The 14,279-nt window shown below is 34.5% G+C and overlaps 3 protein-coding genes across 3 annotated transcripts; 1 reads left to right on the forward strand and 2 right to left on the reverse strand.

The window, feature by feature from the left end:
* Window positions 1-280: 280 nt before the first annotated feature.
* On the reverse strand, window positions 281-803 carry LOC125200383 (auxin-responsive protein SAUR21-like). Its single transcript, XM_048098031.1, has one exon. It carries the CDS (start codon window positions 660-662, stop codon window positions 384-386), a length of 279 nt encoding a protein of 92 aa, XP_047953988.1. The 5' UTR covers window positions 663-803; the 3' UTR covers window positions 281-383.
* A 454-nt stretch (window positions 804-1,257) lies between these two features.
* On the forward strand, window positions 1,258-1,847 carry LOC125200384 (auxin-induced protein 15A-like). The gene has a single exon (XM_048098032.1). It carries the CDS (start codon window positions 1,465-1,467, stop codon window positions 1,729-1,731), a length of 267 nt encoding a protein of 88 aa, XP_047953989.1. The 5' UTR covers window positions 1,258-1,464; the 3' UTR covers window positions 1,732-1,847.
* Window positions 1,848-1,962: 115 nt separating this feature from the next.
* On the reverse strand, window positions 1,963-5,436 carry LOC125200381 (pescadillo homolog). The gene is made up of 10 exons (XM_048098029.1): window positions 5,358-5,436; window positions 5,190-5,254; window positions 4,934-5,104; window positions 4,749-4,856; window positions 4,345-4,438; window positions 3,929-4,179; window positions 3,656-3,763; window positions 3,055-3,176; window positions 2,332-2,545; window positions 1,963-2,181 (listed from the first exon to the last, which is right to left on the reverse strand). Exons 1-10 carry the CDS (start codon window positions 5,434-5,436, stop codon window positions 1,963-1,965), a joined length of 1,431 nt encoding a protein of 476 aa, XP_047953986.1.
* Window positions 5,437-14,279: the final 8,843 nt, after the last annotated feature.

Raw genomic sequence — 14,279 nt, forward strand, 5'->3', positions numbered from 1 at the left:
TTAGGGCCAGAAACTAAACACCTAAAGTGTAGAATCAAAAATTCTTTACAGACAAGTGTAGATGACCAATTTTGGACTTTATTCTAGAATATATACGATTACATTTTTGAAGTCACAGCCGTAATCTTTTCTTGAATCGGTTCAGACAGATGCAGATAAGTTTGAGTGATAATAGCATCTAAACTTCTTTCATATCGATTACAAGTTTAAGATTATGGAAGTTCAAGAAATCCGTGGAGACGGATTTTTTAGCTCATCCTTTCAAGAAAAAACACAATACTTTTGCATCGAAAATGGCTAAGTATATTCATTCTTGTCACTACATACATTTCTAAAGTTTGATCTACAAAAATGTGCTTTTCCTAAACCATTGCTACTACATATCATGTGCTTCTCAAGCTAGAGACGACGTCAATGAATGTGTCTTGGCTGCAAGGGATGGTGAGGCCGCCCATGGGGTGATGGAACCCGAATTCCTCCTCAGCTTGAAATAACAATTCTTGAAACGAGGGATGGTTCAAGTACGAGAGTGGAACAACAAAACGCTTCTTCTCACTCTCCCCTACATAGACAGCAACATGGCCCTTTGAGACCTCATTTCTTGAGGAAGCTGATCTTCTCTCGCTAGATAAAGACCGTCTCAGCATTTGTCGCACGGCCATTCTTGTAGTATGAAACTGAGCTGAAATGAGCAACTTTTTCTGGGAGAGAATAATCTCAAGTTTATATGGTGAAAGAGTTTATGATGGCTGCAATAAACAAATGTGTTGTGTATATATAGACTTTTAAAAATTGGTTTATACTAAAATATGATGAGAAGATAACAATTAATGCAAATGGGGCATGATGCCTAAGTTGAAAGCACAAGCACATGGATTTGTCTTGAAGATTCTGTTGAAGCAACAAGACATATATTATGTGGTGTGAGATAATTCTACCCAACCAACTATTGCAACAAGCCATGGCCACATAATGAAATTTGATGCATCTTTGGACAGAAGAAAGAGTGGTGTATATATTAACTTTTAAGAAAACACAGGTAGATATGCAAAATGGGCCTAAGTTGAAAACACAAGCATATGGATTTTGTCTAGAGATTTTATTGAAGCATTGCAACAACAGATATATATGTGGTGTGAGATAATTCTACCCTACCAACTATGGCAACAAACAAACAATGCATTCAATTCATCAAAAAACTTCATCTTATTGCTTAAACATTGATGGACAAATCCATGTGATTTCTCATGTGCTTGTGTTTCTTCATAATTCATAGCCTACACTTGTCCACATTTCTGTGATTTCCAAAGGGACACACAAGCATTTCTTGTGCATCTATATATACAACACATTTCTCAAGTCCAACCATCAACAAGCCTTTCAATACATTCTTATCTTTCTTGATTTTTGATTTCCTTCATAACTATTCTTCTCATTCTTATAACTCGAGAAAAGTTTTACACAATGGCCATTCGTCAGATTCTAAGACGGTCTTTGTCCAACGAAAGAAGGTCAGCTGAAGTTCCAAAAGGGCACGTTGCCGTCTATGTTGGTGATAATGAAAAGAAGCGATTTGTGATTCCAGTCGCATACTTGAACCATCCTTCATTCCAAGAATTGTTGTTTCAAGCTGAGGAAGAATTCGGGTTCAATCACCCGATGGGTGGACTCACCATCCCTTGCAGCGAGGATTTATTTGTAGATTTCATCTCTGATTTGAGCAGAAGATGATTTCTAGCATAGCTGTTTTAGGAGTAGAATTTTGTAGACTAGACTAGAATCTCTTAGAAATTGTATCCAATGAGAGTATATGAAATATATCATTGAGAAACTTTTGTTACCTTAAACCCATGTTCTTCTTAAACCCTATCCAATGAGAATACATAAGAACGTATATGAAACATAGAAGAACTTTTGTTATCCAAACAACTATGGTAACAAGGCTTGGCCACATAATGAAACTTATCTTTCTTTTACCTTCATTGCTTCTAGAAGTTTCCTCTTCTTGCGCGACATAGAAACCTCAGACATGCTATCAGCATCCTTGGCCCTTTGTTGCAGATCAGGTAAAGCATCTTCTTCAGCATCCTCAACTTCAACGCCACTTTGGAGAGAAGGCAACTGAGCACCTTGAAGCTCTAGCTTCAGTTCTTCATGGTACTTCTTCTCCTGCATTAACATCTGAATCCACACAACAAATTTAAGTAAGGAGTATTTAATAACACTTGGATAGATATACAAAAGAGAATAACAAACCACAGAATAAAAAGCACATCTTAGGTAATGAGAAACACATCTAGGTTAGCCAAGATAATGTTTCATGATGTGTACCTTCTGTTTCTTCTTAGCAGCCTCGATAGCTTCTGCCCGATCAATGATGCCTAGTAAACTTTGAGGGTCGTCCAAATCCTCTTTTCCCATGCCAGGCAATGGCAAGACTTCCTTTCTTTCGGCAGCCTTTAGTCGCTCAATAGCTTCAGCATACTCAGGAACATGACCCTCAGCATCATTATCTACAAATGGAGACAAATGCGGTGGAGGTACACTGCAAAATGCAAACGAAAATGAAAAGATAAAAATTTGATGCAAGAATTGATGCAAACATTTTATAAAAAAATGACATAAAATACTGGTAGGGAGAATCTTTAGTCTAGAAAGTACAGGATACAAGAGTGCAAAAAAGATTCTACAACTCAACCGTCAAAGATATAGATTACAAGAAACAGTAGATACTTAACTTGAACGCCTAATTGTTTATTTTCGGACATGTTTTCATGGACACAGGCATCTAGTACAACCCTCAATTCAGTCAGTACATATAAGCACAAAGATGTCTCCACGAGAATCATGGCAAATAAAAGCACTATCAACTATTGAGAAGGCAGTTCCATCAAAGCAAACATCATAGATCAACCAGATACTAAAGCTAATATAATCAACTAGATATTAAAACCATAAATTAGATACCAAGCAAATAGTATTATCACAGTTTTCCAACAAATAAGAGAGCTCTTGATAATAAAATTGCAATGCAAAGTTTGATATGGAACTTACCATCCGACAATATATTTCTCAGTAGGTAAAATGATGTGTGCATTTATACAATCATAAACCCACTGAGGTTGGATGTATTCTCTGGAAAGGAACTTATGTCCTTGAGTTGGCCTATCAACAATCTGCACACAAAAAAAGAACCTCAATATAATTCTGGATTTTTCTTCTCAGAGTTCTGGAATTGCAAAATACTATCTACAGAGAATCCTAAACATGATTTTCTAAACACTAATAAAAGAAATCCAATTTCCATGACAGAAAACTTGCAAAAATCCTCTGCCCACATATGAGCTTCTAAGATGATTCAAGAGCGGTGTTGTCACAATACAAAATACTAGACACGCAACCTAAATATAGAAAGCGGATGAACATATATAACCCTGGAAAGGTGGAGGAAGCTAGCAAACCAAATTATCGTTGGCAAAAAATGAAAAGTGAAAAAAAAGTAAGAGAAAACAAGTATAATGTGCACGTTCATAATAAATCACCTAAACAATTAAATACATAAATGGCATACATACTGGTTTGAACACATTTTGCAGCATATCCGTCAATTTACCAAACCTCAAAAACAATTAATGAAATATGTGGACGAACAGACCTGATGAGTGATGCTTTGTTCAGACTCATCATAAGGTGCACCGGCACCTTCCCAAGAAACTTTGCCACCAAATGCAGGGATGATAAACAGCAACGACTCTCTAGGAGACTGATAAAGAAACAATTGAAAAGGTTGAGTTCAATAGTGAAGAGACAGCAGAAAGGTGTGTAGAATGGAAGGCATCACATCACTGGGAAACAGAAATTGAAATAAAGGAGGAAATTGTTTGAGGAAGTCAGGGGGGGGGCAGAAGAGCTGATAACACTATGTAACCTCACGACTTAAGAAGAATTTAATGTTCCTGAAGAGATATTTGCATTCCCTAGTCTCTGAATCTTCCTCATCCTCCCTAGAAGCATCTTCAAGAAGGTGCATCAAAGCACCAGGTTCATTGGAAGGAAGCTGTTGCATTAAATCACCAGCTTGATCCTGTTGATGTTCAGCTGGCTCAGAGCCAGATGAGGTGACGGCTTTTGTACTCATTTGGCCGTTGGCATCAAGATATCTTGACAATGCATAAAGATCTGCATAGTTCAAACATCAATATTGGACACTGCAGAACCAAAAATTGGTCCCTCGTCTAATATGTTCATAACATCAAATCGCAAGTAACTTCATGTATTCTCAAAGCCCAAATGTAATTAAGAAAAAATCCAATACATATGATTAATCAGGAAATATGAAATAACCTGCAGACAGAGCTTCCAACCGAGGGTCAAGAATTGGTGGATATGTCACATTTATTGAATGATAGAGTCTGTGGTTAACAAATGCAAGAAGAGTCTGCAAACAAATGGATATAATTAAAAACAGAAGATAAATAATACAATTGCAGACACCATTACTAGAGACTAATCCACGTTAGAGATTGACATATTACGCCATGAGCTTAAAGGTTTTAACCAATGTTTAGTAAGATATTTTTAATTCTAATTGCAACTCCCTTATGAGCTTTACTAGAATTTAGTTCTATTCCTAGAATTTGCAGCAAATAGAAACATATATCCATTGTGTGTGGGTATACAAACTCATTAATAAAAGAGAAGTATAGATAACAAGAATGACATCAGATCATGTATAAGTTATGACCAACCTCATAAAATTCCAAAAAGGTAAGCAAGACCCTGTAATCCACTTCAGGCAGTACTTGTTGCAATGCATGAGGAGTTAACCAAGTAACTTTTTGCCCCTCGACCTCTGCCTGCCAAGGATAAATTGACATTGGTAAGATGTCTATGATACATGAAGTGATTCAGCAATAGAGAATAACATACATACTTGATAATAAATTCCTTTCACAGAAATGAAAGTCTTCCGTAGTTTATGGGTGCGAGAAATGTATGCCTGCCACTCTTGACTCAACCTACAACCATCGCAGAAGGATAGAACAGGCAGAAACAGGATCAGTACATTGTCCCAAACATAACATTGGTTGTCTGACTTTGAATTCTTAAATTGCAAATCCAGAAAGCTGCAAGAGCTTTAAACCCTTTGGCAATTAGGGACTCGGCACAGGAATCTTTTCTCCATCTACAATTCTATCCACAGCAGGCAATGGCAAATGGGTTTCCCATCTAAGGCAGTCATCAAGGTCTCTTACTGCATCAAAAATTTTTGGGATACCAATTCCAAACAAAAATGGTAAAAAAACACTTTGTAAAAACAAGCCATCAGAACTAAAAGGGAAAAAACTGAATTTTACCTCTCCTTAATGAGCATTCAAGAGTGTAAGTGGGGTTCCGCCCAACAGCCGTTCCCAGATCTCTATTCTTTTTTGACATTTCTTCACTTTCCTCTCATAAGTTCGATGTCTCTAAATTTTTCAAGAAGACCATGTTTAAGAAACATGAGATCTTTTTTTTGATAATAAGAATGGTGGTTTCCCCCTTTACCTTCTTTTTTGGTTCCGAGGAAATACACCTTTGAGGATGCATATTTCCCGAATGGTGGATTGAGAAGAATTTAGCAGTCATAAGTGAAAACTATCTCTCAACATCCATATAAAGCATAGCACAAGTATACTCATAGCAAACGGACCAAAAAACCCACAGCTCAACTAAACCAAAGACAAACATTTCAAAGCTCATACACATACACCATGTCAAACAGAAAAAAAAGTCCAATCCCAAACTCCATAAGGGAAAAGAATCAATTATGTCAGATTGATTGACCATCTAAATTGGTAGTAAAACAGCTCAAATGAGAATATGACAGCTCAAAAAGTTTAAACATTAATATTACAGGGTTTATTCCACCCAACTCAACTAACTTTACACACTTAATCCAACAAATAGATTACGGGGACACGGAATTACGGATTTGTGAAGCAAAACACAACTCTGAAGATGCGAAGTTAAACATCTTATTATTATCACAGCTACCAAAAAAACCCATCAACTACTAGTACAATACTATTCCTAGAACACCCCTTTGCTGAAAGTAAACACAAACATGTGTACACGTAGTCAAGTTTACTCCCCAGCGTGAAGTAACTCTTTAAATTTTAAAATTGGGACAAAAAGAACATCACAAGTCTGTGCAGAAAAATGACGAGATTAAACCCTACGCTGACCCCCTCACACACACGCAAAGATGAACTAACAATAGATGTGTATTTCATGCTGCAAAAGCATAAATAGCCGAATTTTTGGAGAATTTACAAAAACCAAAAAAAACTTACAACCGCAACCTCACTGCATACACATTCAATTTATTCAATTTCATATTTAACTCACCTCAGCTAACATTACGACCAAACAAATGGAAAATTAGAGCGAACCTGAATACAGGAAAGGGTAACTTGGGGGTATTTCAAGCTTTTGACCTCGTCACATATTTCGTTTCCCCCCCTTCTTCCCCTGAAAAAAAAAGTGCAGAGTGAGATTTGAGTTCATCTTGAGGTTAAGATCGTGCAGGAGAACATTTCCGGCGGGGAATTCAAACTTACGGCGGGGGATATGCTTCGGCATGGCGTCGAAGCGGTGGGAGAAGAGGAGCTAGAGAGAGGACCAAGGAGGCGAGGGTTATAAGATTTTAAATAGGTTTTGTTTAATTTGGGTTTTGTAGACTATTTTGGGTTTTTTTGTTATTGGGGCCCTTTAAAGCCCCAAAAACAAAAATTTTTAAAAAAAAACCCCAACCCCTTATTATCCTCTAAAATAGTAGCCATATTGTAAAAAAATTTAATGTTGGATCTGAATTTTCTCTTCAAAATCTTCATCTGGGACTCTATAATACTCCCGTTGCCCCCGATTTAAAATTTCATTTAAACTCGTTATGAATTTTAAGAAATTTTATGACTTTATAAAGGAACTGAATGAAAAAATTGATAGAATCTGAGTCTCATTTTCCCTATAATACTTATATAATTGAATATGGGTGTTATATAATTTAATGGAGTGTAGGTTCATTCGTCCAAAAAAAAAAAATGGAATTTTAAATCGTAGAATCACAAAAAATGAAAAAATGGGATATTAATTTGCAGACAAATTGGAAGTAATAAAATTCTGCGTGATTAAAGGTTATAGAATGGAAAAGAAATTAAATACATATTTTGTTTTGTTTGTACACATGCATGATTACTTAAAAGAGAAAGAGAATATTTTCTTGCAATAGTATCTCGAATTAGATAGGGTTGTTGCAAAAAAAAAAAATGGAACAATTAGGTAGAAGGCAGGTTTCTTCAAAATGTAACCATATTTTTTCAAACTCTAAATCAATTATATGCTTAAATTTAAATAAACTACAAATTACATGAGACATTGAATACACTTATATAAACACATTCATTGTAAGATGTAGATGCTTTATCTTTAGATAGCCCCAAAAAGCCATTCATAAAAATCTAACAAAGTTACAAAATATGGTCTATCTCCATTTATAAATAAGTATTCAATTTCAAAAATATAAATATATCCCACATGTCATAATTTGATACATAAATGGCGCTCTAAATCAAAACAAAAAAGGTAAATCTACTCACCGAATTTATGTATATGAAACATTTATTTCGGCACAGACGGAGTAAGTAATAGCCGTTAGAGAAAGGGAGGAGGATCACATACCAATAGAACTATGCAACAAAATTGAGACAATGTACAATACCAAGGTCCCCACTCCCCAAAAGTTTGTGCTTTACAGATTAAGTATAGAAAGCCACAAAAACTTAAGGTTCAATGCACCTACAAAAGTTATAAATAAAAATTAAATATATATGTATGTATTGTCCACTCTCTTCATCAACAAATTGCAATATGCTGGTAGACAGGATTTACTTGGTCCCAAAAAAAGATTTTCTTTTCTCCACACCAAACTGCATTTCCCATTGTTGTGTTGGTAGGCCCAAATATCAAATACTATGCCTATATATATCACTCAAAAGTAAGTAAAAAAAAATCATCACATTATTTCATTTTCACCTGATATGTCTCCCCATACCCCATAAACCTCCTAAATCCAATTCCAACTCAAATAACCAAACACACAAATCTCAAAGCTCACTACTACCACTTCAAAAAAAAAAAAAAAAAAAACCCTTTTCCTTTCCAAAAATGGGATTCTTGTCTAGTGAGACCAAGCAGAAGCTGAGGGGAAGCATATCCCCCAAAAAAGGGAACTTTTCGGCATGCCACGACGTCCCAAAGGGCATTTCCGGGGTATGTTGGGGAGATGCATAGGAGATTTGTGCTCCCAATTTGCTTTCTCAACCAACCTTTGTTTCAAGAATTGTTGCATTTGGCTGAGGAGGAGTTTGGATATCATCATCCAATGGGAGGCCTCACAATTCCATGCAGTGAAGATTACTTTCTCACCCTCATCTCTCAACTCAACTCGTCACACGTGGCCGTTTCTTATTGATGGAAAATGACGGCGGCGGTGTTTGATTGTCACCTCCATGAAATTGAGATCAGATAGACTAGTGTTAGGCAAATTTTGTGATCAAGAATTGATGAACTTTCTATATGTAGATTGATTGTTTGATGTAGTAGTGGATTCATCAATGGATATTGATCATTTTTCTCATATATATCAGGATTTTTCATACATTTTGTTTTATTAGAATTTGTGTCACACTATGAATATTCTAGGCTTAAAAAGATGCAATTGTTTTACTTTTTATAATGTCAAATCTATTGGCATTTGACAGAGTTATGAATATGAAAGAAGAAAAAGTAGGTAGTAACTAACTGCATTATTTTGATGGATTTTTATATGTTTTGTGATTGATTGAAAGACCAATCCATGTGATGACTCATGTCATGTGCATATATATCAATCTCACACAGTAATTCTAGGCTCAAAAATAATAGTATGTCAAAAACCAATAAAAATTTATCAGCACAGAAATGGAAAATCAACTGGTTTATGTACTAATGCACCTACACGGATAGGCGCCGGTTGCAGCCTCGTCCTTGCACAAAACAACGTCTCACAAGCGCCCGTTGTACCACAAAACTATGTCTCACAGATGCCCTCGTCTGCATATTATTCTATTAGCCAAAAATGCAGCAAAATTAAGACCAAATCCTTGTTTTCTGCAAAATGGTAGTAACAAACTAGTGGTGCAGGCAGGCAGCATCTGGCAATAGTGGTAAAGACAATTGCACATGAGACATCACATGCACTTGGTTTTCCAACTAATTATCAAGAAATGTAGCAATGGATGTATATATGTCGAGGCGTTCGAACCCCACCACACACGCCAAAGCAACAGAATTTCTTTCTCCTATCAAAATTTTTTATAATGAAAATGACACAAAAAAATAAGTAAAACTTAGCATTTAGCCGGTTTTAGAGCACGAAATGAGCTAATGCAGCTGTGAATATGTTAATTTCACGCGTTAAATTTAACACAGCAACTGCTTCTGCTATCTTTAAGACTATGAGATGTGTAAAAGGATCGACTTAATTAAAACAAGTACTACTATATAAATATATGAATCCATTAAATGAGGAATTTTCAAGAGCTAAGAATCAAAGTCTCAACCGAAATTAATGGCGTGGTTGGTTGCAGAATGGTCTAGCTGGTGAGAAGAAGACCGGGACAGCAGGGGCCTATACGACTCAATGATTAGACTACTCGAAAATATTTCATGCCTTCCATAACATGCTAAAGTTTTCATACTTAGCCTTATCCTTATACAATTAATTATTTCAACAAAGTCCTTGACTAATCTCATTGATTTTGTAGTCCAATTTGTCGATAATCCTCACGTGATCAAGTGGCGCTTGCGCAGCTGCAAGGAGACACGGAAATACCAGAGGCTCTCATAATACATCTCATCTTCTTCTCTTGACTAAATTGCTGAATTTTTTTAAAAATAATTTTGGATAACAGTATGAGTTGTTTTTTTCGTGAACTAGTTGCTTTTGTACTACATTTTTGTCTGAAAACTTGACTGCCTATTTTGTTAGTACTTTCACTTGTATATTATGTACCTGAGCATGAGTTTGAGAGTTTGATGGATGATATAAAGTTCTTGGATTTTATGCTAAATTGGTGATTAATGTATGCTGTGAAAATCCCTTGCTATATATAGAGATAAATCAGTTATGTAGTAAGTCTAAAGGAGTCAACAAATCAAGCATTAGACAGATGGATCTTGATCAGATTTTGGATTTAAAAAAGTTGGCAAATCTTTCTTTATCACCCAAAAATCAATGTATCAAAAAAAATTTTTTGTCTTGAATAACAACACTAGTAAACAGGGGGCCCCCAATTTCCCAATGAAAGTAACTAAATTCAATGCTTCACTTCCCAAAAAATGCCCCCTTCTCTTCTCATTTAAATGACAGAGTAGAAACATCAAGAACCACAATGATTAAAATCGTGTGTGGTTGTTTTCTATCAACAATTTGGGAAAAAAATAATATAGTATTAAAAAAAAATGAAAAACAAAAATTATTGTATAGTAGTTGGGAAAAATGTCATGCTACTGAATGGTCAAAAACCATGTGCTTCTTTCACCTGATTTTGTGTACCAACTTCCTTAATTGAAATAAATAAAATGGGAACAAGCACAAGAATAGTTGCAAGCAGCGTTTTAGGCTCCAATAATTATTTTAATTTGTGTTTAATAGGATTTAATCCACTGATCAATAGATAAAGTATGAAACAACCATTCACTGCATTACAATTATTTTATAGTAATATTTTTGAATTATAACTATTCTTATAAAATATCAAATTTTTAATTTTTAATAAACTATTAATTGTGTTTGATATTGGACAATATCTCAAATTTTTCACTGAACGTGTGAACATTTTTAAGGAATGAACTTCAAATTTAATCCCTAGAAAATGGGTATTGGTAATTTCAAATTCATGATATAATCTTAGGTATATCTTAGTGCAAATATGATTCACACAAGTACTAATTAATGGAAAGTAGTAGTACTTTTAATATTCAGTTGACTTATAAAGTATTTTTTAACTTTTACCACTTCATTGTTATTATTTATTATATGTATAATAGTCAAGAAATAATTATTGTAAATAGCATGATATAAAGAAATAATTTTTTAAAATAGCATGATAGTAAAGAAATAATTTTTTAAATAGATGTTATACATGAGTTAAGGAAAAAATTGATAGGCATGGAGATTAATTGCAGCCTGCCTTAAAACTGCAACAAAATTGAAGGAGAGAGAAAAAAATTAACTAATCAATACCGGGTGCTCAATTATTAAGTCGGGGAGTGTAAAGAAATTTATGAAAACCCCTTTTTTAAAACGGCAAAATCAATACAAAGTCAACCGTTAAAATTTAAATTTTAGTAAAAATTCAAAAATGAAATTAATATAAAATTCCATGGTGTCAACCGTTGCGGGAAAAATTTTTTTTCTATTATTTTGTAACTTGACTTTTTTGGTCCCAAAACATGTTTTTGGGAAATTTTCAAAATTTTAAGGGTTTGTTTGATCCTTCCCTAGTAAAACCCAAAAACCCGGGCCCAAAAAAAAAAAATTTTCTGACATCACTTTGAAAAAATATCAATGCTATCGCATATAATTTTTATTTTTAAAAAAAGAACTTCACGGATAGAAAGATCTGAATTGTTGAGCGGATTTAAATCCATGATCTAATCCTTCAAGATAAATAGTTTTGATCTCTTGACTTTTTTTCTTCCCCATAATATCAAGAAACTTGAATTATTTATTATCATCAACGTTATTATTGTTGTTTGCAAAAGTATTAGTTAATTTTAATTAGTTGAATGAAACGCACAAACATTAAAAGTAATCAAATCTAACAGACTTATATGATAGGTTCGGATGAATATTTAAAAGATCCATATTTTAAAATTACTACTAGTCCCGGCCCTTAAAAATAGTATGAACTTTTGAGGGAAGTTTTAAAGTATAATTGGTAAAATTAGAGAGATAGAAATAAAAAGTGATTAAAATATTGTAAGTGGAAAATGTAAGGGAAAAGTTTCTAAACAGAACATGCATATTTTTAAGTAATGGACTAAAACAGAAATGGTTCATATTTTTAAAGGACGAATAGCTAATAGGCTCGAAATCAATCGAAATGAACAAACGTGCATTAAGGAGCAAGTTCCACAAAAAAGAGCTAATATGAAATGCCATAGAAACTATCACTATTAATGACTTATTTAGCACGAGTCCTCACACATCTTTTACTGAATAATGGAAATGCTTTAAATCAGAAATTTTGTTTAGTCATTTACAATTTCAACAATAAAACACAGTCGTCCAAAGAAAAGACATAAAAACAAACACACCATCAAGAATAGTCTAGACCAAAAATGGGATTTACCACAGAAATACCAAGAAAAAGAGAAAAACAGAGGGACGAAAACAACCGACAACCACCACCAAGAATCGACGATAACAAACAGACTCCAAAAGACCCTTAACTCACATGAGCTATCTAACCAAACAAATACCTACAACAAAGAAGAAAATACATTCCTCTTCTAGGCACCCCAAGGGTAGAAAACCAATAAGAGACTTCAAAACTACAACAATCGAGTTTATGAGTCTATACAATCACATTACAAATACTATTGATAATGAATGTGGTAACTGGTATGATTGTAAGAAGCATTCACATTATCATATGTGGTTCGGCTAATGAGTTTGAAGATATAGTATTATTGGCCAAAGAAGTGCTATGATAGGTTCACAAAAATTGATAAAAATGATTTATAGCGAAAACCTTACCTGATATTAGATTATCCGTTAAAAATATTGACGGTTATCAAAGTAATTGTATGATTTTTTGGCAAGATGATATTGAATTATAGATTTATATATAGATTTTGTAAGGATTTACGTGGATAGCACCTCGATATAGAGTGCATGAGTGACCCTCTCATCATGCATACCTCAAAATAGTGCAATGAGCGTTTCGACCAGATGCAACAACAACTCGAGTTAATTTGGGTGTGAACAAAGACTAAAGGTGAGAGATGATCTAGTTTCTCATGGCCTAGTAATCCCAACACTTAGAGCATTAGTAATGATGCTCTATCTCGAGTCCATCTCACACCTATCTCCATTTTTTCCTGCCGTCAGGAGCCATCTCGAGCCTATCTCCCGCAATGAGAGCTCATCCGAGCTATCTCATAGTCCATCTCATTTCCACATCATATATCGCTTTTAATTGTTGATGTAAATTAAAAGAAAACGTAATATATGGCAAAAAAACATACTATTTCATTTTAAAAACTAAATAAAGCATAAATGTTTAAATAATATAAATAAAATTTACATAATAAATTCATTCTTCGATGTATAACAATATTGGAAAACAGAATACAACGAGAAGCGAATTTAAATAAAGGAAGGATGTGGGTGTGTGAAATGAATGGGAGGAGATTGAGGTATTTATAGTAGGAAAAGAAAATTAAAAACTTAATTTTTTTAAAAAAAATATGAAAATCAGCTCCGCAATCGGCCCAAGCCTCCCGGCCCATCGCAGGGCCGATGCGGAGCCGATGAGGTATCGGCTGAGGCTATTGTTTGGCGCTGGGGTGGAGATGGGCTCCCTCTCCACAACGGGAGCCCATGAAGGCCAACCGGTTGGCGATCGGCCACCATTGATGGTGCTCTTAGCGAGTCACTCGTTAGTAGATTCTGACACTGTTTAAATAAATGCTACTACTAGTATTTGAGTTATGTGGTAACAAATCATCGTCCTTAATTAAAATTTATCTCTAGTATATCTCAAGTTATTTTTACGTTCTACTTATATAATGAGACCAACACTTTATTCTAAATTAAACCCAGTTGGGAATTCATTCACAAACTTACTACAAGTACAACTGTATTTCTTAATTGCTGTGCCACGGCCACTTAGCATCGAGAATTGCCTTCGTAGTGAAATCTGCTTCGAAGACCAATTTTTTTTTTACAGTAAAGTCCTTTACGTACAATTGCAATATACAAGTACGAGACATATACGATTATAGGTTCATGTATGATTTATCTACTTTAATCAAATTTCAAAAGCATGCAAAAGCAATGCAATTAAGATTGAACATGTGAAGAATAAACTAAGAATTAAATTCCAACTTACAAAGATGCATTGGGGCGGATATTAATTTCTATACAATACAGTTTTTTAATTCAGAACCATATATAGAAGTAAAATTCT

The sequence above is a fragment of the Salvia hispanica genome, unplaced genomic scaffold (genome assembly GCF_023119035.1).
Source record: "Salvia hispanica cultivar TCC Black 2014 unplaced genomic scaffold, UniMelb_Shisp_WGS_1.0 HiC_scaffold_948, whole genome shotgun sequence".
Lineage (NCBI taxonomy): Eukaryota > Viridiplantae > Streptophyta > Magnoliopsida > Lamiales > Lamiaceae > Salvia > Salvia hispanica.

What these genes read in the sequence shown, in the direction of transcription:
- LOC125200383 (XM_048098031.1), bottom strand. Translation starts at nt 662, where the DNA reads ATGGCCGTGCGACAAATGCTGAGACGGTCTTTATCTAGCGAGAGAAGA.
- LOC125200384 (XM_048098032.1), top strand. Translation starts at nt 1,465, where the DNA reads ATGGCCATTCGTCAGATTCTAAGACGGTCTTTGTCCAACGAAAGAAGG.
- LOC125200381 (XM_048098029.1), bottom strand. Translation starts at nt 5,436, where the DNA reads ATGTCAAAAAAGAATAGAGATCTGGGAACGGCTGTTGGGCGGAACCCC. An exon ending in TGCCTGCTGTGGATAGAATT is followed by an intron (nt 5,105 to 5,189) that starts GTAGATGGAGAA and finishes TTGCAATTTAAG; the next exon opens with AATTCAAAGTCAGACAACCA. An exon ending in GAGAAATATATTGTCGGATG is followed by an intron (nt 2,546 to 3,054) that starts GTAAGTTCCATA and finishes TGCATTTTGCAG; the next exon opens with TGTACCTCCACCGCATTTGT.